The sequence below is a fragment of the Aythya fuligula genome, chromosome 1 (genome assembly GCF_009819795.1).
Source record: "Aythya fuligula isolate bAytFul2 chromosome 1, bAytFul2.pri, whole genome shotgun sequence".
In the NCBI taxonomy this organism is placed as follows: Eukaryota; Metazoa; Chordata; class Aves; order Anseriformes; family Anatidae; genus Aythya; species Aythya fuligula.
The window spans coordinates 83,183,392-83,210,708 of NC_045559.1; the positions used below are offsets into that span (position 1 = coordinate 83,183,392).

Sequence of the window (27,317 nt, forward strand, 5' to 3'; positions counted from 1 at the left end):
ATGTTTTTCACTTTGTTCAGGAAGTGGTATTAGGACAGCAGTTTTTCCTCATATGGCTTTCATCCGGTTACATAACACTGCTGCTCAAGCTTGGGGCATTCTGCAACATCCTGGTTTGTAACATGCTCTTATCTTGATCTGTATACCATTGAATTTAGACCCCAGTCAGCCCTAGTTCCTCCATCTCAAGTTCTATGTACCAAGAACAGTCTTGCAGTTAGATATGAAGCACGTTTTCAGTCTGTTGCATCACTCTTTATCTGTGAGGAAGTCAATAAGCAGGAAATTGGCCCTGGAGTTTCAAGAAAAACATGAATGTTCCTGCATATAAAATCTGTCTAGATTGTCTGAGTGCTGGGAAATGCTGAGTGAGGCTTTGCTGCATTTCCTGAATGTATGGACTGGTCACCTGCATGTGGGTGAAGAGGCAAGAGGCTTCTAGTTTGAGCCCTAACCAACTGTCTTAGGGTATGGATGGCTGGAGACGGTCATTTACCTTTCTTGCTTTCATGGAGCCATTATACACATAAGATTTTAAGGTGCTCCTTACATTTACTACTATTATTATTAGTGCTTTATATGGCTTTTTGCTCCTGTTTTCACCATTTCTCTCCTCATCTAGTTCTGATTAAGATTACACCCCTCTCTTTACAGAGCTTGAAACCAAGGTAACCCTTATGCATTTCTTGCTGTTGTTGCTTGTAACTCTACCTTGTTCGCTTTGTGCTTTGAATGACTCTTTGTGCATGGATCCCACTGTAAAGAGGGCTTTGTCTTCTGTACGTGATTTACCTGATGACTTCTTTCCTGCTGTAAAAGTATTATTGCAGCAATCAGAAACTGCTCCCGAGCCTTATTAGTCTAATGCAAGTTTGAATGCTCAATGTTATTACAGCCACCAACTTTGCAGATTTGATGCAAGATTTTTACCAAACCACCATCCCCTTACAAAAGGCTTCTGCCAAGTCACAGGACTTAGCACCTGCTAGCACAGACATTGCCCCAGAAGAAGCATTGGCTTGTTAACAGGATTATACAAAATACCTGGGTGCAACTTTAATCTAACTGGAAAATACCTGTCTTTACAAAAACTAGTATTGCTCAAGAGGCACAACAGGAATTTCCTTTGAGAAACTGGAAATATTTATTCCCAGTTAAATTTGGCCCAAAGGTATTTCCTATTTTCCAGTGCAAGCTGGGGTAAAGGTAAATAAGTATCCAGGTTTTGAAATCTCCCATGAATCTCTGCGTGCGTAAACTTGAATGAAACTTGATGTGCGTAAAATTGTTCCGGCTGGGATCTTGTACAAACAGGAGTCAAAGCACCAAGTCTCTTTTTGCGGTACGGCTTACTCGTGGGAGCAGCAAGACCTTGTTTCCAAACAGATCCAAAGAGGACATGGACCACACAAGCCGACGTCAGGATGCCAGGCAAAAGGAGCGGAATCATTAATCAGAAAAACTTGGAACTGTTTAATGGGGTTAAAACACTGGTTAAAATTGGTTAAAACATGGTATCAAGTTGTCACTGCTAAATGTAACTTCTCTTTTTCTCATCCTTACAAAGTAGCTGTGTAGAAAGGCACTACAGCGACCTGCAGGCTGGCACTCTGTCCTTGTAATAAGATACCAATTCCAAGATTAGCCATGGATGCTACATCCCAAAAGGGGGCCATTTCCTGTGTCAGCGGCGGGTGGTCAACATCCCAATTTAGCAAGGAAAGGGCAATTCACAGAATCACAGAATCACAGAATATCCCGAGCTGGGTGGGACCCACAAGAATCATGGAATCCAACTCCTGGCACCACACAGCTCTACCCCAAAATTCAGACCGTATGACTAAGAGCACAATCCAAGTGCTTCTTAAGCTCTGACTGGCTTGCTGCCATGACTGTGTCCCTGGGGAGCCTGTTCCAGTATGCGACCACCCTGTCCGTGAAGAACCTCTTCCTGATGTCGAGCCTAAACCTCCCCTGCTGCAGCTGGACACCATTCCCTCGGCTCCTATTGCTGGTCACTAAAGAGAAGAGATCAGCGCCTGCCCCTCTGCTCCCCCTCATGAGGAAGCTGTAGGCTGCGATGAAGTCTCCCCTCATTTGTTAAGGGTTAAACTGAAGGGCATACCTTGTGATTCCAGCTTTGCTTACCATAGACATTTTTCTACTCTGACGTGGCATGTTAGTGTGTATGCAAAGAACATTCTTACGAATACAAGGATGTACTATGTTTCATCACAATGTAATCCTACCCATGACAGGCTTATTCTCAGGAAACCCCTTGATTAGTCCTCTGTGCATTAAACACTTTTCCTGAAGCCTTTAAAGTTGCCAGCCAGGAGATATTCTGATTAAGATGAGAGTAGTGATTGGTTCTATATGTTAATAGTCATAGGATTCCATGGTACATAGAGGTATATATATACAAGGTGTGGAGGAATGGTTAAGTGAAATAGGACATGTGGATGTTGGGCAGTTAGGAGGAAATCGGCTAGTGAAGTACCGTAGTGTCGTGGTTTAACCCGGCTGGCAGCTAAATACCATGCAGCCGTTCGCTCACCCTCCCCCCTCCCTCTCTGGGACGGGGGAGAGAAATGGAAAGTGAAGCCCGTGAGTTGAGATAAAGACAGTTTAATAAGACAGGTAAATAATAATAACAAAATAATAATAACAATAATAATAATAATAATAATACAATGGTGATTATAGGAAAATAATAATAATATGTACAAACAAGTGATGCACAATGCAATTGCTCACCACCCGCTGACCGATGCCCAGCCTAACCCCAAGCAGTCCGGCCCCCTCCCCCCGGCTAGCCACCCCTATATATTGTTTAGCATGACGTCAGATGGTATGGAATACCCCTTTGGCTAGTTTGGGTCACCTGTCCTGGGTCTGTCCCCTCCCAGCTCTTACTGCACCCCCAGCCTGCCTGTTGGCAGGACAGAGCAAAAGGCTGAGATGTCCTTGGCTTGGTATGAGCACTGCTCTGCAACAACTAAAACTTCGGGGTGTTATCAGCACTCTTCTCATCCTAAGCCAAAACACAGCATTCCACCAGCTACTAGGAAGAAAATTAATTCTGTTCTAACTGAAACCAGGACATGTATCCACCCCTTATTCCATACCATTTATGTCATGCTCAGGTTACACTCTTTTCCATACATTCTAATTAGTCACCTACAGTAGTCATAGTAGTGATAACATACAGTATTATATAGTAATTAACATGGTACAATTCAGTTCATGGGCTATTCTCACCCAGTATTAAATCTCCTTGAGGTACACACCGGACCTCTCCGTCCTTTTGCATCACCCACCAAGTGTATCCAGGTCCCTGAGCGAAAACAATTCCACGAATAGGTTTGCCTTTTCCTGAGGCAGGAGTAGCCCAGACTGTTTTACCCAGCATATTTCTTACATGCACTACAGGAACTTTATCCCCATCTACAGTATGTAACAGGTTTGATTGGGCAGGTCCAGCTTGGTTGGCAGATCCCCTAGTATTGACTAACCAGGTGGCCTTTGCCAAATGCGTATCCCAATTTTTGAATGTTCCAGCGCCCATTGCTTTCAGTGTAGTCTTTAACAGTCCGTTGTATCGTTCAACTTTCCCGGAGGCTGGTGCATGATAGGGGATGTGATACACCCACTCAATACCATGTTCTTTGGCCCAAGTGTCTATAAGGTTGTTTCGGAAATGAGTTCCATTGTCTGACTCTATTCTTTCTGGGGTACAATGTCGCCATAGGACTTGCTTTTCAAGGCCCAGGATAGTGTTCCGGGCAGTGGCATGAGCCACAGGATATGTTTCCAGCCATCCGGTGGTTGCTTCCACCATTGTAAGTACGTGGCGCTTGCCATTGCGAGTTTGAGGGAGTGTGATGTAATCGATCTGCCAGGCCTCTCCATATTTATATTTCAGCCATCGTCCTCCATACCAAAGAGGCTTTGACCGTTTGGCTTGCTTGATTGCAGCACATGTTTCACAGTCATGAATAATCTGTGCTATAGCGCCCATGGTCAGGTCCACCCCTCGATCACGAGCCCATCTGTATGTTGCATCTCTACCTTGATGGCCTGAGGTGTCATGGGCCCATCGGGCTATAAATAATTCACCTTTATGCTGCCAATCCAGGTCCACCTGAGCTACTTCAATCTTAGCAGCCTGATCCACCTGCTGGTTGTTTTGATGTTCTTCAGTAGCCTGATTCTTGGGCACATGAGCATCTACGTGACGTACTTTCACAGCCAGGTTCTCTACCCGAGCAGCAATGTCTTGCCACAAAGCAGCAGCCCAGATGGGTTTGCCCCTACGCTGCCAGTTGTTTTGCTTCCATTGCTGTAACCATCCCCACAGGGCATTTGCTACCATCCATGAATCGGTGTAGAGATAGAGAACTGGCCATTTTTCTCGTTCAGCAATGTCTAAAGCCAGCTGAATGGCTTTCACTTCTGCAAACTGACTCGATTCACCTTCTCCCTCAGCAGCTTCTGCAACTCGTCGTGTAGGGCTCCATACAGCAGCCTTCCATCTCCGATGCTTCCCCACAATACGACAAGACCCATCAGTGAACAGGGCATATTTCTTTTCATTCTCTGGTAACTGGTTGTACAGTGGGGCTTCTTCAGCACGACCCACCTCCTCCTTGGATGATATCCCAAAGTATTTGCCTTCTGGCCAGTCCATAATCACTTCCAATATTCCTGGGCGACTGGGGTTTCCTATTCGAGCCTGCTGAGTAATCAGTGCAACCCACTTGCTCCATGTAGCATCAGTTGCATGATGCGTAGAAGAGACCCTTCCCTTGAACATCCAGCCTAGTACCGGCAATCGGGGTGCTAGGAGGAGCTGCGCTTCAGTACCGACCACCTCTGAAGCAGATCGAACTCCTTCATATGCTGCCAATATCTCCTTTTCAGTTGGAGTATAGCGGGCCTCAGATCCTCTGTATCCCCGACTCCAAAACCCCAGGGGCCGACCTCGAGTTTCCCCAGGTTCTTTCTGCCAGAGGCTCCAGGTGGGGCCGTTCTCCCCGGCTGCAGTGTAGAGCACATTCTTTACATCTGGTCCTGTTCGAACTGGCCCAAGGGCTACTGCATGGACTATTTCCTGCTTGATTTGTTCAAACGCTTGTCATTGTTCAGGGCCCCATTCAAACTCATTCTTCTTACGGGTTACTTGGTAGAGCGGGTTTACAATCAGACTGTAATTTGGGATGTGCATTCTCCAAAACCCCACAACACCTAGGAAAGTCTGTGTTTCTTTTTTGTTAGTTGGTGGAGACATAGCTGTTATTTTGTTGATCACATCCATTAGGATTTGACGACGTCCATCTTGCCATTTTATTCCTAAAAACTGGATCTCTCGTGCAGGTCCTTTGACTTTATTTTGTTTTATGGCAAAACCGGCTTTCAGAAGGATTTGGACTATTTTCTTCCCTTTCTCAAAAACTTCCTCTGCTACTGCTCGTTTCTCTGACCTTGTTACAGGGTCTGCCACAGAGGTTGGAATACCCTCTGCAGGGTCAACTTGCACTGCTACAGCTTGTTTCTCTGACCCCGTTACAGGGTCTGCCACAGGGGTTGGAATACCCTCTGCAGGGTCAACTTGCACTGCTACAGCTCTTTTCTCTGACCCAGCCACAGGAGCTGGAGCGGCTGCAGGAGCTGGAGCAGCTGCAGGAACCGGAGCTGGAGTGGCTGCAGGAGCTGGGACTGGAGTAGCAGCAGGAGCTGGGACTGGAGTAGCAGCAGGAGCTGGAACTGGAGTGGCTGCAGGAGCTGGAACTGGAGTGGCTGCAGGAGCTGGGACTGAAGTGGCTGCAGGAGCTGGGACTGGAGTGGTTGCAGGAGCTGGGACTGGAGCGGCTGCAGGAGCTGGGACTGGAGCGGCTGCAGAGTCCACCGTAGGGGTCACAGTGGCCGTTGGATCTGTCACAGGGCTTGGAGTGGCCGCAGGGTCTGTCACTAAGTTGATAGCAGTATCAATGGCAGCTCGATAGGCATGAGCCAGGCCCCAGCATGTTACAATGATTTGTGTTACTTTGGAACTGCCAGAATCATGACACCTTTTTCTCAAGCATTCTGCCAGTTTTTGAGGATTTTGCAGTTGTTCAGGGGTGAATTTCCAAAACACTGGGGGTGCCAACTGCTCTAGATGCCTGCCCATATCCTCCCATACTCCCTGCCACCCACAACTATACTGCCTCCAGGCAGATCTCCAGATGAGCTTCCTAAGTAGTTGTTTAACTTTAAGCAGAACCTGAAGTGCATTCAGGAGGCAGAACAACAAGACTATGCTGGTCTGAGTATCCCAAGGATATTCAATATCTTGGAGAGCTATTGTAGCAAGCTCAGAGGATAAGAGGGTGGTGAAGGAGGAAGGCATAGTGATCCAGGAGGATACAGGGGTGGTGAAAATTAATTCTATTCTAACTGAAACCAGGACACGTACTCAACTCACATGAGTCTGGCACGTACGCAGCTGGCTGAGAGCCAATCAGGCTCAAGGACACGATGCCCTTGAGCGATGGGGTAAGTCCCTAAGGCGGGACGGTGGCTAAAAGAAGGAGGAACTAACTGAAAAGAGTGGGAAATGTTACCCAATCCTGAGCTTAGTTTTTGCAATATGTATGAGTTGATTACGTTCAAACTAGATAAAAGGCGACTGAGCTATCCATTAAAGTTGAAGTTCATTGTTCACTCATATTGACCGTCTGTGTCTTCCTTCTGTCGACAACAACAAGGTGCCTGGTGACTCTTCTCAGACTACTCTAGACTTCCCTCCTCAGAACCACCCATCATTTCGGAGATGTTACCTGCCACAATGGTGCCTGGGGGCTTATCTGAAACTAAGTCTGCTACTCCAGAAGTCCAGCATATTGTTGACCAGGTGAGTTGCAACCTATCTAAAGATGAAGTCTGTGTGAAGGGTGAATGTTGTGCGAAGGCTGGGAGACCAGGTGGTGATACTGAGTGTTGAAAGTGAAGAAAATGCCCTTGCCAGGAAGTATTTTTCTCAGCGTTCTACGTGGGCACTGTGCAAGTAAGACAAACCCAAATCACTTCTGTGTTTCATCCTTGTCCATAGGCAGGCATAGTACTGGCTACCTTCACTTAATCTTTGAATACAATCAAAAGACCAACTCTACTGTTCTCGCACTGTGGTTGCGATATTTGAAAGGAGAAGATTGTACCTGATAAGTACCAATATGCAGCTTTTAGGAAAAAATTGTTTAGGAAGCCTAACTCTAACGTGATATTAAAGTATGCTGGAGGCAACACTTGAAATAGGAAAGAAGGCTGGAGATGTGGTTGTAAATTGAATTATTTTGATGGTTCTGGGTTTATTTACTTACAGGTACGTGTTTAGAAATATGCAAATTGGAGTGGTAGAAGGGAAGGAAAAGCCTAAATATGAACCTGCCAGTAGTTTCTTTCCTTTTCTTTTTCCAGGTGAAGGCAGAATTTGAAAGAAGGGAAAACAGAACATTTGATATCTTTCAAGCCATAGTATATAGGGCTCAGGTGGTTGCTGGAATAAACTACTTCATTAAGGTTTGTATGTGTTATAAGAGGCATTATTTTGTAGTCAAACAATATAGGTGACTTGCATAGTGGCTTATAGCAAGAAAGGGAAGCAAATGTAGACAACCTGATGGGACCAACAAGAATTAACGCTATCTCTAGCTGCTTATAAAATTCCTGTCACTACTCTAGAATAGAAGTATAAAAACGTAAACAACTTTCACTGTGCTTGCTGAGATGTGAATGATAACTTTTTTAAGATCATTTCACTTGAAGAGAGTGGATAGCCTTCTCAGCTCAAATTATCTAAACTAGCCGGAACTGTGCTCTCCTGTTTCCTTTCAAGGCAAAGCAGCAGATTTCATATTCCCTCTAGTGTCCTCCAGTAGTGTTTATGATGATTACTTTGAAGCCAGCCCGAGCATTTGATGGAGAGTTAGTCCATTTTTTAATTTAATGCGAGCACCCCAGATTCTTCTGACTGGTTTTGTATGCAAGCACGTGTGCTGATCCTTTGGTTCTGTGTCATCTGCTGCAGAGGTACAGCCTGCCTGTTCTTTCTTTAGTTAAAACAAACAAAGAAACAAACAAACCAACCACTTCTGTAGTGCAATTCATCCTCTATTGGAAAGCCTTACCCATGGATTCCAGCAGTTTTCTGAGAAGTAACATATCAGAAATTGCAAGTCATATCCTGCAAGCAGAACTGAAGGCGTGAAAACAATTGCTTAGAGGCAGGCTGGCTTTCTGTACATAGCACAAACCCTACATGTGACTGCTCTAATATAACCTCACGTATGAGTGGATATAAGCCTGGGTAGGATGCGCTCTCTTGACAAGAGTCAGAGTTTGTTTTTTATGGAAGAGAACTGGCAGATAGGGTTTGGGGAACAGTGATTCTGCAGAGACGTAAAGAGCATTTGCTCTCAGATGCCCGTATTTAGTTGATCCCAGGAAGGACAGATAGTGCCAAACCTCCTTTCCTGAGCCCTTCCATAAAATAACTGTTACCAGTTATTTCTACATTCTGTGGGTACAAAGGAATAGTACTGACAGGCCACCTACTTGTATGGCCAGTTTGAGTCTTACTTAAACAAATGATGTTTATCCTTCCCCTGCTCCTGTGAGATGTGCCTTCATTTTGTGGTCGAGTTGGTGAGTAATGAAGAGTAACGACTCACAGGAAGGCTGCGGTAGAGCCAGAAGTCACGCCCAGTTAGATTTCTTCCCTTAGTGCTTATTGCTGACCTAGGCAACCACATGTGTAAAGTACTTGCGTGCTGTCCATGGTAAGCCTACCAAGTACTGAGTAGCCTACCTACTACTGAGGAGCCTGACCAAGCTACTCAGAAGTTAAGACTGAAACGTAATCAAACTTAAAAAATGCATTTATAGCACTGGTGACTGGTGCTGTCTTGCCCAGTTTTGCAAGTGACCGGAAACACTTCTTCAATTTAGCGTTAACTGGAGTGAGCTCTTTTATACTTGGATATTTTCCACATCACTAATATTTTACCAACAAATTTACAGCTGAGATGTAATGCAGACAACGACAAACATAGTGCAACACTGCAGTCACCAGAAGGCATGTAAAGACCTCTTAAGAGCCTAAGGCATTAAACCTTCCTTTTATACCGTAGACCTCACACACTAAGAGTTGAGCACCTGTTGTATTTGGCTCTGTATGCAGGAGATTCTGTGCAACTGTGTAGGAAATCTTTGTGAGGGCTTTGTGGAGGGGAAGGCAAGTTCAATTTAAAAGTGATTTCAGCCACTCATGCTCATCCGTGCAAGCACAAAGACATGTCATGTTGTCTGTCCAGGCAGCAGTGTGTTTGCAGTAAGAAGGACAAGGGATCTTGGCTTTCAAGTTGTCATGGCATCTCTGGGGTTGTTCTTAAGACCATGTGAAGGTTTTGGATAGATCTTTTTGTACCGTCTAGGAGCTGATATGGTGTCTGCATCTTGTCCCTCCTCTGAGCCATTAGGACTTAGGCTTTTGTCTCCTGCTCTAAATGTCCCGAGAAGTTTGAAGCTGATGGACAAGGATCTCAAAAAGCTAAATGGAATGCCATCAAAAACTTTCTCCTTTTGTTTCTTCTGGTGCTTCTACCCCCAAGAAGTCCTGATTTTCCATTAACATCTGTCTGATGTTCTTTATGTGTTTTATTACAATCTGTGATACATAGAGACAGAGCTCTCCATGTATTTCCTGCCACGTGTTACCATCCAGAGTTGGGCTAAGAGTCACTGCAGTAGAAGTGAAGATATGCCTAAACTTAAGCTTCTGAGAGAAGATCTCCCTCCAAGTATGTAAGAGTATCTTTTATTTTCAGACATGATCCTCATTCTCCCACTGTTCTGGTTTCTAGGTCCAAATTTCTGATTTTGATACTGGCTACGCCCACTTAAGAGTGTTCGAAGCCCTTCCTCAAAAGAAACAAGGTCCCAGCCTTGTCAGTTATCAAACCGGCAAAACCAGAGATGATCCTCTGGACTACTTCTGAGAGATGGTGGGGAATGTTTCCCGACTTCTGCAAGTTGCACGGGGATTCTGCCTGTGTCAGTAAATGCATGAGAATAAAATAAGTTTTGAAAGCTGTGTTCATCTCCTGCTTGTTGTGTCTGAGTCTGTCGCCTGTCTAAAGCTCGAGAGGGCTCTGAAATACTAGTCAGAGCTGTTTCTGCCACCTAAGATGCTGTAGCTCTAAGACAGAGTACACTCCTTTTATCTCTTCTTTCCTAGTACTGTCAGTGTTTTTAGGTGTAACAGGCTACCTATTTCCTGGGTTTGCTCTTAGTGCATTAAACACAAGGCTGCTCTTCAGAAAGAGTGAGAGAAATTTCTAGGGGAGGAATTGAGGAGCCAAACGGTGTGCCCCTCTGTAAGGGCAGCTTGACTGGTTAGGGTTGGGTAAGGAAAGGCATGGCCTGCTCAAAGTAGCAGGAAGAGGGACCTCCTGCTGCAGCAGGAAGAGCTCAGTCCCAGCACCCAGGCCCTGGAGCAAAGCGTGACCATCATGATTACAGAGCATGGTTTACTGGAGATGCATGCAGCTCATTCGTTTTTTGTAGAATCAGAAACCTGCAATGAGATCAATTTTCAGTTAAGCTCTGAGGGAACAAAGGAAGAAAGCAACCCCAAACCATGACAACCATATTTTTATGTTACCAGCTGCTTCAGTAGGTGTTCTTGAATTACACCCAGTGCAATCCAAGCCAATGAGTTTGGGCTCAGATGTGAGACACTAAATGTTTCAATGGGTCTCATGCCATGCCTTGCTTGTGTTCATATTTGGTGCTGTACTGACTAGGCATGCATTAAGTCGAGCATTATCAGTGCTAGCTGACCTCTCTCACAATACCATTTGGCAATATGTTTAGCTTTTTTGAACCATATAAAATACTTCAGGATGGAGAGTTTACCAGCAACAAAAAATACCATCTCCAGAAGCACCTTATTTTAGCAAAACAAGCAGTGCATAACAGCCCTGACGTATTCCACCGATGTTCTACATTGGGAGTGTGGGAGGAGTCTTTGGGCTGATGTGAGCAAAAGAATATATGCAAAAAAGTAGTCTGAGCTCCCTGAAGCTCCCCTTAATAGTTAGGAAGCAGATCATGCTCTAAACCATTCTGGTTACATGCTCACACAGCATTCCTGCCACAAGAGGCATAATAATGTGCATGTGTAGTTTCTTCAGTGTGGAAGCAAGAATCTGCCCTGGTGTCATACACAAGTGGGCTGTTTCTTCTCAGTTCAGGATGCAGCACCACCTCTCCCAAAGTAAACTATCAAAATTTCCAACACACACACACACACACACCTGACCTCCAACCCCCATCCTCCCTCCCCAAAGCCTTTGTTGTTGCCTCACCCAATTAAAACAAAGTATTTCTAAGTAAAAGAAATATTCATGTAAACATAGGTATGGTGCTTAGTGACACGGTTTAACTATAGAATTGGCAGTGTTAGTTTAAGGGTTGGACCAGATGATCTTAGAGGTCTTTTTCAACTGAAAAGATTCTTATTTAGTCATTTGGAATGTGAAACAGGCTCATGGAAAAAAAAAAAACTGAGCAAGATAGCAACTATTATTGAAAAAGCAGTAAAGAAGACAGAGAAATGCCGGTGAAATACACCATCTAAATTTGAGAGAAAAGCTTATTGTTATTAATGCAGAAATGCTTGTACGGGCAAATTCCTTTCTAGGACTTCTCCTTGGGATCTAAAATATAAGCAAATAAAAAAAAAAAACAACAACACATACACCCTCTACTGGACATTACATCCTACTGCTGCAAGAGGAAAAACGACTACCAAGGGAATGTTTCTTTCCAAAGGCTACAGTACTCCTCTTTTTCCTTGCTCTCTGAATCTTTTCTGTTCATGTCCACGTTCCAGTATTTGACAATAAAATACATAGTATACCTTAGATCTACAGATGTATTCACCGTTGCAAAACAGTACATAAAAAGATGCATGTTTTTCTCTTGCTGCTTGCTGCAAATCCACACGTGCTAGTGTCTCTCCCCTGCAACTTCCAGACCTGGGAAGTCCACAAACACGCCTCAGGCACAGTATTCTGGTTGAGGTGCACTGTAGCCAGTGCAGGTTCTTGGGTTTGCATTAGGAAAAGATGAAAGGAGAGCTATGTGATTCCTTCAGATACTGTGCAGTAAGAGAATGGCATGAGAGAAAGAGATTGTTTTTTCCAGCTTTGTTAAAAAAAAAAAAAAAAAAAAAAAAAAAAAAAAAAAAAAAGATATTTTCATGTACTTTGTTGGAACAGGAATCAACCTTTTGCAGCCTAGGAGTGATTCCACTGCCCCGTGTCCTTTACCTTGATAAAGTAGTTTGTTCCAGCAACCACCTGAGCCTTAAACTCCACTGCAGTGAAGACATCAAAGGATTTCCTTCTTTTTCTTCTAGCTGAGGCTTCACCTGAAGGAAACATCAAGTTATTAAGACTGATGCAATACTCATGTATTTAGGACTGAAGGCTCACGCTATCAGTGTTCCTGATTACCCTGAAGGTCTTTTTTGTGTGTTGAAGCAAGGCCAGGATTCTAGAGAGGCAGCACAACCAAGACAGTGATGTGGTTCCATCATCACAGACAGAGACCAAGTCTGGAGACAGCCTCTACCAAAGCACTGTGTTGTTATTCTAGAAGATTTATGTTGATGTTATTTCCACTGTTAACGTCTCAGCTTCCCTTTCTGCCCTGTATATTTAACAACAAATGTAAAGTGGTTTCCTATGTACATCCACAAGACTTTAGGTCTTTTAAAATAGAAGATTTAAAACATACAATTTGTACAAAATAAAGGGCTGTCTTCAGCGTTAGCTCCCTCTTCAAATCACGTAACAGACAGGCCTCCAAAAAGCAAGCTTGGAAAGCAACACACCTCAGATTGAGTCTTTACAACACTGGCCAGTTCTACCATCATTTAATAACTGCAATATGAAGCGTTTCAAACTGTAAATATTTCTCGCTCACCCAAAAAATAACAAGCATTCGGAGTCATCAATCCCAGTTTCCAGAGTGTAAAACCTGTGCTGAAGAAGTCAGAATAACTTGCCCACTACCCCTGATAGGGACGTGAGCTCTCATGCGTTGCTTGCCCTTTTTCTGTCCCACACTTGTCTGCCGAGAATCTCATGGCTATACAGTAAGATTCTTGGGTAAAAAAACAGATTTCAGGGTTTGTTTGCAAGGGCAATATGAAATAGTCATGGAATCCCTGCTGCAAGCTTGGTGCTACCCAGAAGACCTTCTTCGTTGCACTGCATCATTACGAAGCCCTCACTCTTCTCCTTGCACAACAGTAACAGCAGTGAATAGATTTTCTCTTTTCAGTTATATTACACTTCTTCTTTGTACATGAATACATTTGCTATCCTGCCTGCATCCCAACTTGGGGAAAGTGAGCACGACTGCCACCACTCAGGTGCTGCACCAAACCCTGGTGCTTTTCTGTACACAAGAGTGGATTCTGAATGTTAGGAAGCATGGTGGAGGGCAGATGTAAGTATCCCACTGTCCCTGTCCTGTCCTGTGCTCCCAAACTCACCCTAGATGCTGTGCAGGTTTGGTTTCACAGGTCTCAAAATTGCCCCAGCTCAGCACATTTTCTATTTCCTCCACAAAGCTGTGCACTAGGCTCGGTTGCTACCAACAGCTCAGAGTCACATGCAGCTGTAGCTTGTTGGGGTATCATGGCAATGACTCCCCACGGTGTATGACAAATGGACATCCTGACACAGTATGGAGAGCTGAGAGAGAAGTAATCCCTGAAAGACCTGATTTCAACCCACTCTGCTAATTCTTGATCAAGGTCCAGATCTGAGGGTCCCAGTGGGCAGTACACTAAGCATGAACCAGCAGCGTGCCCTGGTAGTGATGACGGCTAACAGCACAGTGGGCTGCATCAGCAGGAGTCGAGGCAGAAGAGAGAGTAAAGTGCTTATGGCCCTTTACTTGGCACTCGTCAGAGCACATTGAGAACTCTTTAAGATCTCCCCGGAGCCTTCTCTTCTCCAGGCTGAACAATCCCAATTCCTTCTGTCTGTCTTCATAGGAGAGGTGCTCCAGCCCCTTGATCATCTTTGTGGCCTAGGACATGGTTGGCTTTCTGGGCTGCAGGTGCACACGTGCTGTCTGTGCGGTGGGATGTTTTGTGATGGGATGTAAGTGGCACTGGTGTAGCTGTGGGCCATGCTAAACGAGTGCAGATTAAATGGTCTCTGTGTCTAGTGACCCCTTTCCATTCTGGGATCTTGCTTAGTCTGTGACTGAATGCTCTTTCAACTTTGCCATCAAGGTAGTCACAACATTACTGGGCCTCTTGATGTCACGTGTATCAAATACTGGAGCCAACAAATACCTGGATTTCATCCCTTTTCTGGTTGAAACTTTGTTTCTGCACGTAAAAGCACTTTAACGAGAAGCTTAGCTGATATCCTTGCTGAGTCTTGATCTCGTGCAGGTAGTCATGTCTTATGACTCACTGTGCAACCATCAGACCGACCCACTTCCTTAGATGTCCCAGTCACTTCTAGGGAGATGGTTTCATTTTTTGTTTGAAAATAACTCATAAATACCTAATCCTAGGGTTTGGATTCTTTTTTTTATTGTTGTTGTTACTCTACCGGTATTTTTACTGACTACAGTTTCTGTTTACTACTTAAAATTGTTTACATCGGACCAGAGTAGAGACACAGTCAAGGTCGTCAATGTTCTGCAAGAGATTGTGGAGTAATTGCCTAAAGTGACTAGGAAGATTAAACTAATATTCACATTTTAAAGACAATGTCCAGCATTGAAGAAGCTTTCAGGGTGGAGTGTAGCTGCATTACCAAAGTGTTCCGTAGGCCTCTAACCTTAGATGTTGTTGCACTAGGGGAAGCTGGTGTGCTGCCTCTAAGAGGAACTGTACGGAGGGTGGAGTAGAGTGGAGTGGAGACATCGCAGCCAGGCTCCGTGTTAAGATGGGAACTCAAAGGTACAAGGGAACTGATAAGCTGCATATTTGCTACCCTGGGCCAATGGCCTGCCATGTTTTTGACAAAATGCTGTCCTTTTGGTGAACTTTGCTCATTATAATATCATTATAACACCAAAACACACCTCCATCCCCAAAGCTACCCACCTCCAAGGCGCGACCACCCCTCACTGAGCATGTACTCTGAATTTCTCAGAGCCTATAACTTTAAACAAAAGCGAAAAAATTTAGCACCAATCATAAGGAAGGTGTGTATGACTAGAGTCACTCAATCTCCACCTAGAAGACAGAAAGTAATATAAATTGGATGAAGAGAGAGGGGATGTTAGGGAAGATAGCATCCTGACTTCTGGGACCAGTTGACGGGCTGAGCGTCTCTTCCCCCCTCCCACAGTTGGGACACCTTTGGGTGAGATTTGAACACTTGGTTATAGTGGGTGTCTCTGCAGAAACATAGAAATCTCTGTAGGGTCTTTGTACCTTTTTAACGCATGAATTGCCAGGCTGTGTATTTCATGCACGTTAGCTTGCTTTTGCAGACAGTAAATCATCGCTGGCAATCCAAAGAACCTGTGTACCTCTTGCTGTGATAAATTGCACTGAATTGCATTGTTCCTAGCTGTGACAGTTCTCACTGAATGTGACTGTTAAGGATGTGTTACATTGTTGGTGAATCCATGACCGTGATAGTTCAGTACTAAATCTGTGAGTGTGATAGTTTGGTACCCTGAATCTGTCCGGACCCATAATGGGTAATTGTCTACACGTGTTAACGCGACAGAGCTGTAATGAGCATGGCTGTTCTTTTCAAGGCAACGTTCCAAATGCTGTTTAATTCCATCCAGAGCTTAATGGAGAGAGGTTTAGACTGCCTTAGATAGCCCGTTGGCACTGATGAACAAGTCTGTGAGTTGTCAGCATTTCAAAGCGACTTCATGAGCTGTGTGTGCAAGAGAGCACTGCACCCTGGTGTTAGATGTATCACTGCATTTTGAGACAGCCGTTAATACATCTGTTGAAAGACAACGGGCTAATATTCATGTGTAAACTTCAGTGCCAGCTGAACAGTTAAGGTTGGCTTCCCTTCCCATCTGCACAACTCTGCGTTCTGGGGGAAGAAAAAGGTTCTTGTGCTTTGAAGACAAAACCCAACAAACCCAGAAATATGGAGTCCAATGAATGACTTCCACACAATATTAATATCTTTAGTTTCACATCTACAGTCTTCCTGAGATTATAACCTAACTCTTCTGGTCTTTGTACTCAGTGCATTTCTTAGTAATCAGAAGCAAGCGTTCTCCTTAGGGGTTGTGTTGCTTTGGGAACCGAATCAGAATACCTTCCAAGGGCATTAGTGAGATCTGCATCCTGGTGAGTGGAGAAATTCTTAAACTGGCTTTGTTTAGCCCAGGTGCTGTGCTGTTATTGGATGTACTCTGTGACTTGTGGCCTCAGTGTGGTGAGCTGGCTCTCCCAGTTAGCTAGCTCATCTGTCTTGCTGTGTGAATGAGACATGTGGTAGGAATGTGGCAGAAGACGATCAGTGCTTGAGTGAATCAGCAATGTCTTGTACAGATGAAAGAGGTTGAACTCATTGGCTTGAATTGTCATTCCCTCCATGAACGGGGCTGTGAGGATCTCCTCATGTGGTGTGGTGAACTGAGAGAAAATGGAAAAGTTCCAACACCTGCCACTCCCTTTATTCCCAAGAACTGTGAATGTTTTTCACTTTGTTCAGGAAGTGGTATTAGGACAGCAGATCCGGTTTTCTGTAACCAGATTTCATCCGGTTACATAACACTGCTGCTCAAGCTTGGGGCATTCTGCAACATCCTGGTTTGTAACATGCTCTTATCTTGATCTGTATACCATTGAATTTAGACCCCAGTCAGCCCTAGTTCCTCCATCTCAAGTTCTATGTACCAAGAACAGTCTTGAAATTAGATATGAAGCTCGTTTTCAGTCTGTTGCATCACCCTTTATCTGTGAGGAAGTCAATAAGCAGGAAATTGGCCCTGGAGTTTCAAGAAAAACATAAATGTTCCTGCATATAAAATCTGTCTAGATTGTCTGAGTGCTGGGAAATGCTGAGTGAGGCTTTGCTGCATTTCCTGAATGTATGGACTGGTCACCTGCATGTGGGTGAAGAGGCAAGAGGCTTCTAGTTTGAGCCCTAACCAACTGTCTTAGGGTATGGATGGCTGGAGACGGTCATTTACCTTTCTTGCTGACATGGAACCATTATACACATAAGATTTTAAGGTGCTCCTTACATTTTCTATTAATATTATTAGTGCTTTATATGGCTTTATGCTCCTGTTTTCACCATTTCTCTCCTCATCTAGTTCTGATTAAGATTGCACCCCTCTCCTTACAGAGCTTGAAACCAAGGCAACCCTTATGCATTTCTTGCTGTTGTTGCTTGTAACTCTACCTTGTTCACTTTGTGCTTTGAATGACTCTTTGTGCATGGATCCCACTGTAAAGAGGGCTTTGTCTTCTGTACGTGATTTACCTGATGACTTCTTTCCTGCTGTAAAAGTACTACTGCAGCAATCAAAAACTGTTCTCGAGCCTTATTGGTCTAATGCAAGTTTGAATGCTCAATGTTATTACAGCCACCAACTTTGTAGATTTCATCCAAGATTTTTACCAAACCACCATCCCCTTACAAAAGGCTTCTGCGAGGTCACAGGACTTAGCACCTGCTAGCACAGTCATTGCCCCAGAAGAAGCATTGTTTTCTAACGAAGAAGCTGAAGATTTGGAATTAGACAAATTTTTTGAAGAAGCAGTTTTTAAGATACAAAAAATGGAATCTAGGTTATTCTGTTCCTGTGGTAGTTCATTTGACAGTGTATAGTGAAATTCAAATGACATCACTTGATAGAGGAAAAAGATTATTGTGGTGGAATATTAATTGTCTCACCTGGGGAGAGTCTTCTATTGCGGAATATATTGCCGGGCTTCAGACTTGTCTGTCTAACCCTGAAAAATGTAGGGGAAAAGATGCCCCAACTATTGAAGCAAGCACTAGAGCAATTGGAGCATCACCGCAGTGCTCAGGGGCATCTGGACCAGCTAGAGGCCTTTTTTGATCTAGGTGACAGTGCTTGGCCCCTAGAAAACAAAAGGTCAAAACCACGGCTGAATATGGAAGGCCCTGGTCCAAATCATGAGACAGACAGAGTTCACATGTGGGATCCCTGGGCCTGCATTCTGAACCATCTAGCTGACGATGCCCCCAGCCAGGAGACAATAGTGACGGGATTCATCAACTCGGCTTGATAACAGGATTATACAAAATACCTGGGTGCAACTTTAATTCTAACTGGAAAATACCTGTCTTTACAGAAACTAGTATTTCTCTGGAGGCACAACAGGAATTCCCATTGAGAAACTGGAAATATTTATCCCCAGTTTAATTTGGCCCAAGGGTATTTCCTATGTTCCAGGGCAAGCTGGGGTAAAGGTAAAAAAGAATCCAGGTTTTGAAATCTGCCATGAATCCCTGTGTGAACTTGTTCTCTGTAAAATGGTTCAGGCTGGGATCTTGTACAAACAGGAGTCAAAGCACCAAGTCTCTTTTTGCGGTACGGCTTACTTGTGGGAGCAGCAAGACCTTGTTTCCAAACAGATCCAAAGAGGACACGGACTACACAAGCCCACGTCAGGGTACCAGGCAAAAGGAGCGGAATCATTAATCAGAAGAACTTGGAACTGTTTAAGGGGGTTAAAACACTGGCTAAAATTGGTTAAAACATGGTATCAAGTTGTCACTGCTAAATGTAACTTCTCTTTTTCTCATCCTTACAAAGTAGCTGTGTAGAAAGGCACTACAGAGACCTGCAGGCTGGCACTCTGTCCTTGTAATAAGATACCAATTCCAAGATTAGCCATGGATGCTACATCCCAAAAGGGGGCCATTTCCTGTATCAGCGGTGGGTGGTCAGCATCCCAATTTGCCAAGGAAAGGGCTATTCACAGAATCACAGAATCACAGAATATCCCGAGCTGGGTGGGACCCACAAGAATCATGGAATCCAGCTCCTGGCACCACACAGCTCTACCCCAAAATTCAGACCATATGACTAAGAGCACAATCCAAGTGGTTTTTAAACTCTGACTGGCTTGCTGCCATGACTATGCTCTTGGGGAGCCTGTTCCAGTATGCGACCACCCTGTCCGTGAAGAACCTCTTCCTGATGTCGAGCCTAAACCTCCCCTGGTGCAGCTGGACACCATTCCCTCGGCTCCTATTGCTGGTCACTAAAGAGAAGAGATCAGCGCCTGCCCCTCTGCTCCCCCTCATGAGGAAGCTGTAGGCCGCGATGAAGTCTCCCCTCATTTGTTAAGGGTTAAACTGAAGGGCATACCTTGTGATTCTAGCTTTGCTTACCATAGACATTTTTCTACTCAGAAGTGGCATGTTAGTGTGTATGCAAAGAACATTCTTACGAATACAAGGATGTACTATGTTTCGTCACAATGTAATCCTACCCATGACAGGCTTATTCTCAGGAAACCCCTTGATTAGTCCTCTGTGCATTAAACACTTTTCCTGAAGCCTTTAAAGTTGCCAGCCAGGAGATATTCTGATTAAGATGAGAGTAGTGATTGGTTCTATATGTTAATAGTTATAGGATTCCATGTTACATAGAGGTATATATATACAAGGTGTGGAGGAATGGTTAAGTGAAATAGGACATGTGGATGTTGGGCAGTCAGGAGGCAATGGGCTAGTGAAGTACCTTACTCAACTCACATGAGTCTGGCACGTACGCAGCTGGCTGAGAGCCAATCAGGCTCAAGGACATGATGCCCTTGAGCGATGGGGAAAGTCCTTAAGGCGGGATGGTGGCTAAAAGAAGGAGGAACTAACTGAAAAGAGCGGGAAATGTTAGCCAATCCTGAGCTTAGTTTTTGCAATATGTATGAGTTGATTATGTTCAAACTAGATAAAAGGCGACTGAGCTATCCATTAAAGTTGAAGTTCATTGTTCACTCATATTGAGCGTCTGTGTTTTCCTTCCGTCGACAACAAATTGGCGCCCGAACAGGGACCGGTCTGAACGGGATTTGGACACTGCTGGCAGTAATCCTGGGCCACGTGTTCGACGGAATAAGGGAGGATCCGGTCCTGCAACGCAGCCCAGGAGGTGGAAGGGACAAGAATCCCCGCACCCGGGAGAGGATCCCGCCGGTCACGCGTTGCCGAGGTCTGAAAGGTGAAAGGGACAGGAGTCCCCGCACCCGCAGCTCGGAAGGTGGAAGGGAGTCCCTGCACTCGGGATGAGCCTATAAAGGGTCCCGCCGGAGAAGCGCCGCCGAGGTCTTTGCAAAGGCTGCAACTGTATATATAAAGGTATGAAAGACAAGCGGCGTATAATTTGCTCAGATGCTTTTTAGAAAAGCGGAGCATTTTAGATATAGATTGTAAAAAAGAATTACCAGGGTTATTAGCATATGCAGTAGCGCAGGGTTGTTTTACAAATCCTGATACAGTTTTTTGAACAAACAGAGTGGCGTAAATTTGGAGATAAATTGTTTGATGTTATTAATGATATTAAGTCTGCCAAAAAATTATTGAAGCTTTGGAGAACAGTCACTAACTAGCGCTTTAGCTACACATCAGGCTGAGCAGAGAGTCGCTGCTGCCGCTACAGAGCGACTGGGATTGCCGGGAAGTGCTGGAGCTGGGCATTGCCCACTGCCGCCTTCAGTGAGAACGGTGGCGCTGCCTCAGGGGGCTACGGGGCAATGGGAGCCTCCCCCCCCTCAGTCACCGCCACGAGCAGCGCTGCGCTTGGAGCTCACCGTTTGGCGAGTCGGCACAGAGCAGAGGGACGGACATCAGGACCCTGCAGCCTGTCTGACGTAACCATGGAAGCAGCGGCGGCTGTGCTGCTTCTCTCTGGCATGTTTTTGATCTGTGGAGACCGTGCATGGCAAGGAGTACCCGCCAATGCTTTTGGAGGACCGTGTTACCTAGGGCAACTCACACTTTTCGCTCCAGATTTACACTCGTGGCAGAACTCGACAAGGAGCAGAAGAATTAAACGAGAACTAAAAACTTTGGGTTCTGACTGTAATGATGATGTAGAATTGTGGGGTCCAGCAGAAAGATTCTTTGCTTCTTTGGTGCCTGGTGTGGGAACTGCACACGCTTTGACTAACATTAATAAGCTTGCTTGTTGGGCTGTTAAACAATCAAATGTAACAACACAAGTTCTTTCTGAAATGTCACAAGATATGGAGAGTCTAAGACATGCTGTATTGCAAAATAGGGCCGCTATTGATTTCTTGTTGCTGGCTCAGGGACATGGGTGTGAAGATGTAGAAGGAATGTGTTGCTTTTATCTTTCCGACCATGGTTAGTCAATTCACGACCAGTTGAAATGGTTAAGGGATCATACACAAAAAATTGTAGTACAAGATAGTTGGTTTGAAGGTTGGCTTAAATCTGTTTTTGGGAACATGGGTGGATGGGTTTTGTTAGTTAAAGAGGGACTTCGCTTTCTACTTATAATTATATTGATTATAGTTGCTGCACGTATAATCTTTAACTGCCTAACTAAGAAACTAGAGCAACTCACAGAGAAGGTATTTGTAGCGCAAAATAAAAACGGAGGAATTGTGGAGGAATGGTTAAGTGAAATAGGACATGTGGATGTTGGGCAGTTAGGAGGAAATGGGCTAGTGAAGTACCGTACTCAACTCACATGAGTCTGGCACGTAGCTGGCTGAGAGCCAATCAGGCTCAAGGACACGATGCCCTTGAGCGATGGGGAAAGTCCCTAAGGCGGGACGGTGGCTAAAAGAAGGAGGAACTAACTGAAAAGAGTGGGAAATGTTAGCCAATCCTGAGCTTAGTTTTTGCAATATGTATGAGTTGATTACGTTCAAACTAGATAAAAGGCGACTGAGCTATCCATTAAAGTTGAAGTTCATTGTTCACTCATATTGAGCGTCTGTGTCTTCCTTCCGTCGACAACAAGGTGCCTGGTGACTCTTCTCAGACTACTCTGGACTTCCCTCCTCAGAACCACCCATCGTTTCCGAGACGTTACCTGCCACTATGGTGCTTGGGGGCTTATCTGAAACTAAGCCTGCTACTCCAGAAATCCAGCATATTGTTGACCAGGTGAGTTGCAACCTATCTAAAGATGAAGTCTGTGTGAAGGGTGAATCTTGTGTGAAGGCTGGGAGACCAGGTGGTGATACTGAGTGTTGAAAGTGAAGAAAATGCCCTTGCCAGGAAGTATTTTTCTCAGCGTTCTGCGTGAGGCACTGTGCAAGTAAGACAAACCCAAATCACTTCTGTGTTTCATCCTTGTCCATAGGCAGGCATAGTACTGGCTACCTTCACTTAATCTTTGAATACAATCAAAAGACCAACTCTTCTGTTCTTGCACTGTGGTTGCGATATTTGAAAGGAGAAGATTGTACCTGATAGGTACCGATATGCAGCTTTTAGAAAAAAATTGTTTATGAAACCTAATTCTAACGTGATGTTAAAGAATGCTGGAGGCAACACTTGAAATAGGAAAGAATGCTGGAGATGTGGTTGTAAATTGAATTACTTTGATGGTTCTGGGTTTATTTTCTTGCAGGTACGTGTTTAGAAATATGTAAATTGGAGTGGTAGAAGGGAAGGAACAGCCTAAATATGAACCTGCCAACAGTTTTTTTTTTTTTTTTTTTTCTTTTTCTTTTTACAGGTGAAGGCAGAATTTGAAAGAAGGGAAAACAGAACATTTGATATCTTTCAAGCCATAGTATATAGGGATCAGTTGGTTGCTGGAACAAACTACTTCATTAAGGTTTGTATGTGTTATAAGAGGGATTATTTTGTAGTCAAACAATATAGGTGACTTGCATAGTGGTTTATAGCAAGAAAGGGAAGCAAATGTAGACAAGCTGATGGGACCAACAAGAATTAACGCTATCTCTAGCTGCTTATAAAATTCCTGTCACTACTCTAGAATAGAAGTATAAAAACGTAAACAACTTTCACTGTGCTTGCTGAGATGTGAATGATAACTTTTTTAAGATCATTTCACTTGAAGAGAGTGGATAGCCTTCTCAGCTCAAATTATCTAAACTAGCCGGAACTGTACTCTCCTGTTTCCTTTCAAGGCAAAGCAGCAGATTTCATATTCCCTCTAGTGTCCTCCAGTAGTGTTTATGATGATTACTTTGAAGCCAGCCTGAGCATTTGATGGAGAGTTAGTCCATTTTTTAATTTAATGCGAGCACCCCAGATTCTTCTGACTGGTTTTGTATGCAAGCACGTGTGCTGATCCTTTGGTTCTGTGTCATCTGCTGCAGAGGTACAGCCTGCCTGTTCTTTCTTTAGTTAAAACAAACAAAGAAACAAACAGACCAACCACTTTGCAGACGAATGTAGTGCAATTCATCGTCTATTGGAAAGCCTTACCCATGGATTCCAGCAGTTTTCTGAGAAGTAACGTATAAGAAATTGCAAGTCATATCCTGCAAGCAGAACTGAAGGCGTGAAAACAATTGCTTAGAGGCAGGCTGGCTTTCTGTACATAGCACAAACCCTACATGTGACTGCTCTAATATAACCTCACGTATGAGTGGATATAAGCCTGGGTAGGATGCGCTCTCTTGACAAGAGTCAGAGTTTGTTTTTTATGGAAGAGAACTGGCAGATAGGGTTTGGGGAACAGTGATTCTGCAGAGACGTAAAGAGCATTTGCTCTCAGATGCCCGTATTTAGTTGATCCCAGGAAGGACAGATAGTGCCAAACCTCCTTTCCTGAGCCCTTCCATAAAATAACTGTTACCAGTTATTTCTACATTCTGTGGGTACAAAGGAATAGTACTGACAGGCCACCTACTTGTATGGCCAGTTTGAGTCTTACTTAAACAAATGATGTTTATCCTTCCCCTGCTCCTGTGAGATGTGCCTTCATTTTGTGGTCGAGTTGGTGAGCAATGAAGAGTAACGACTCATAGGAAGGCTGCGGTAGAGACAGAAGTCACGCCCAGTTAGATTTCTTCCCTTAGTGCTTATTGCTGACCTAGGCAATCACATGTGTAAAGTACTTGCGTGCTGTCCATGGTAAGCCTACCAAGTACTGAGTAGCCTACCTACTACTGAGGAGCCTGACCAAGCTACTCAGAAGTTAAGACTGATATGTAATCAAACTTAAAAAACGCATTTATAGCACTGGTGACTGGTGCTGTCTTGCCCAGTTTTGCAAGTGACCGGAAACACTTCTTCAATTTAGCGTTAACTGGAGTGAGCTCTTTTATACTTGGATATTTTCCACATCACTAATATTTTACCAACAAATTTACAGCTGAGATGTAATGCAGACAATGACAAACATAGTGCAACACTGCAGTCACCAGAAGGCATGTAAAGACCTCTTAAGAGCCTAAGGCATTAAACCTTCCTTTTATACCGTAGACCTCACACACTAAGAGTTGAGCACCTGTTGTATTTGGCTCTGTATGCAGGAGACTCTGTGCAACTGTGTAGGAAATCTTTGTGAGGGCTTTGTGGAGGGGAAGGCAAGTTCAATTTAAAAGTGATTTCAGCCACTCATGCTCATCCGTGCAAGCACAAAGACATGTCATGTTGTCTGTCCAGGCAGCAGTGTGTTTGCAGTAAGAAGGACAAGGGATCTTGGCTTTCAAGTTGTCATGGCATCTCTGGGGTTGTTCTTAAGACCATGTGAAGGTTTTGGATAGATCTTTTTGTACCGTCTAGGAGCTGATATGGTGTCTGCATCTTGTCCCTCCTCTGAGCCATTAGGACTTAGGCTTTTGTCTCCTGCTCTAAATGTCCCGAGAAGTTTGAAGCTGATGGACAAGGATCTCAAAGAGCTAAATGGAATGCCATCAAAAACTTTCTCCTTTTGTTTCTTCTGGTGCTTCTACCCCCAAGAAGTCCTGATTTTCCATTAACATCTGTCTGATGTTCTTTATGTGTTTTATTACAATCTGTGATACGTAGAGACTGAGTTCTCCATGTAGCTCCTGCCACGTGTTACCATCCAGAGTTGGGCTAAGAGTCACTGCAGTAGAAGTGAAGATATGCCTAAACTTAAGCTTCTGAGAGAAGATATCCCTCCAAGTATGTAAGAGCACCTTTTAGTTTCAGACATGATCCTCATTCTCCCACTGTTCTGGTTTCTAGGTCCAAATTTCTGATTTTGATACTGGCTACGCCCACTTAAGAGTGTTCGAAGCCCTTCCTCAAAAGAAACAAGGTCCCAGCCTTGTCAGTTATCAAACCGGCAAAACCAGAGATGATCCTCTGGACTACTTCTGAGAGATGGTGGGGAATGTTTCCCGACTTCTGCAAGTTGCACGGGGATTCTGCCTGTGTCAGTAAATGCATGAGAATAAAATAAGTTTTGAAAGCTGTGTTCATCTCCTGCTTGTTGTGTCTGAGTCTGTCGCCTGTCTAAAGCTCGAGAGGGCTCTGAAATACTAGTCAGAGCTGTTTCTGCCACCTAAGATGCTGTAGCTCTAAGACAGAGTACACTCCTTTTATCTCTTCTTTCCTAGTACTGTCAGTGTTTTTAGGTGTAACAGGCTACCTATTTCCTGGGTTTGCTCTTAGTGCATTAAACACAAGGCTGCTCTTCAGAAAGAGTGAGAGAAATTTCTAGGGGAGGAATTGAGGAGCCAAAAGGTGTGCCCCTCTGTAAGGGCAGCTTGACTGGTTAGGGTTGGGTAAGGAAAGGCATGGCCTGCTCAAAGTAGCAGGAAGAGGGACCTCCTGCTGCAGCAGGAAGAGCTCAGTCCCAGCACCCAGGCCCTGGAGCAAAGCGTGACCATCATGATTACAGAGCATGGTTTACTGGAGATGCATGCAGCTCATTCGTTTTTTGTAGCGTCAGGAACTGGCAATGAGATCAATTTTCAGTTAAGCTCTGAGGGAACAAAGGAAGAAAGCAACCCCAAACCATGACAACCATATTTTTATGTTACCAGCTGCTTCAGTAGGTGTTCTTGAATTACACCCAGTGCAATCCAAGCCAATGAGTTTGGGCTCAGATGTGAGACATTAAATGTTTCAATGGGTCTCATGCCATGCCTTGCTTGTGTTCATATTTGTGTGCTGTACTGACTAGGCATGCATTAAGTCGAGCATTATCAGTGCTAGCTGACCTCTCTCACAATACCATTTGGCAATATGTTTAGCTTTTTTGAACCATATAAAATACTTCAGGATGGAGAGTTTACCAGCAACAAAAAATACCATCTCCAGAAGCACCTTATTTTAGCAAAACAAGCAGTGCATAACAGCCCTGACGTATTCCACCAATGTTCTACATTGGGAGTGTGGGAGGACTCTTTGGGCTGATGTGAGCAAAAGAATATATGCAAAAAAGTAGTCTGAGCTCCCTGAAGCTCCCCTTAATAGTTAGGAAGCAGATCATGCTCTAAACCATTCTGGTTACATGCTCACACAGCATTCCTGCCACAAGAGGCATAAGAATGTGCATGTGTAGTTTCTTCAGTGTGGAAGCAAGAATCTGCCCTGGTGTCATACACAGGTGGGCTGTTTCTTGTCATTTCAGAATGCAGCACCACCTCTCCCAAAGTAAACTATCAAAATTTTCAACACACACACACACATAGACCTGACCTCCAACCCCCATCCTCCCTCCCCAAAGCCTTTGTTGTTGCCTCACCCAATTAAAACAAAGTATTTCTAAGTAAAAGAAATATTAATAATGTAAACAGAGATGTGGTGCTTAGTGGCACGGTTTAACAACGGAATTGGCAGTGTTAGGTTAAGGGTTGGACTAGATGAACTTAGAGGTCTTTTTCAACTGAAGTGATTCTATGATTTAGTCATCTGGAATGTGAAAAAGGGTCACGGAAAAAAACTGAACAAGATAGTAACTATTATTGAAAAAGTGGCAAAGAAAACAGAGAAATGCCAGTGAAATATACCATCTAAATTTGAGAGAAGTACTTACTCTTATTAGTGCAGAAATGCTTGTAAAGTTCGAATTCCTTTCTAGGACTTCTCCTTAGGATCCAGAAAAACATCAAATTAAAAAAAAAAAACAACAAACAAACTCATACACCCTCTACTGGACATTACATCCTACTGCTGCAAGAGGAAAAACGACTACCAAGGGAATGTTTCTTTCCAAAGGCTACAGTACTCCTCTTTTCCCTTGCTCTCTGAATCTTTCTGTTCAAGTCCACCTTCCGGTATTTGCCAATAAAATACACTTGAATTTAAGTATACCTTAAATCTACAGATGTATTCACCGTTGCA

General features: G+C 44.1%; 2 protein-coding genes across 3 annotated transcripts in view; both read left to right on the forward strand.

Moving 5' to 3' along the window:
* Positions 1-6,711: 6,711 nt before the first annotated feature.
* The window catches only part of LOC116500797 (cystatin-A-like), a 34,132-nt gene continuing 13,526 nt past the window's right edge, over positions 6,712-27,317 (forward strand). Inside the window, exons 1-3 of one of the 2 annotated variants that reach the window (XM_032206052.1) lie at positions 6,712-6,895; positions 7,459-7,560; positions 9,903-10,247. In XM_032206052.1, coding sequence (XP_032061943.1) covers positions 6,815-6,895; positions 7,459-7,560; positions 9,903-10,037 — 318 coding nt within the window. In that variant the 5' untranslated portion in view covers positions 6,712-6,814 and the 3' untranslated portion in view covers positions 10,038-10,247. Of the gene's footprint in view, positions 6,896-7,458; positions 7,561-9,902; positions 10,248-27,317 lie in introns of those variants that run through there. The other variant, XM_032206060.1, reaches the window with a different exon arrangement.
* LOC116500816 (cystatin-B-like) lies at positions 22,043-25,556 on the forward strand. The gene is made up of 3 exons (XM_032206084.1): positions 22,043-22,181; positions 22,759-22,860; positions 25,212-25,556. Exons 1-3 carry the CDS (start codon positions 22,116-22,118, stop codon positions 25,344-25,346), a joined length of 303 nt encoding a protein of 100 aa, XP_032061975.1. The 5' UTR covers positions 22,043-22,115; the 3' UTR covers positions 25,347-25,556.

What these genes read in the sequence shown, in the direction of transcription:
- LOC116500816 (XM_032206084.1), top strand. Translation starts at nt 22,116, where the DNA reads ATGGTGCTTGGGGGCTTATCTGAAACTAAGCCTGCTACTCCAGAAATC. An exon ending in TCCAGCATATTGTTGACCAG is followed by an intron (nt 22,182 to 22,758) that starts GTGAGTTGCAAC and finishes TTCTTTTTACAG; the next exon opens with GTGAAGGCAGAATTTGAAAG. An exon ending in GAACAAACTACTTCATTAAG is followed by an intron (nt 22,861 to 25,211) that starts GTTTGTATGTGT and finishes TCTGGTTTCTAG; the next exon opens with GTCCAAATTTCTGATTTTGA.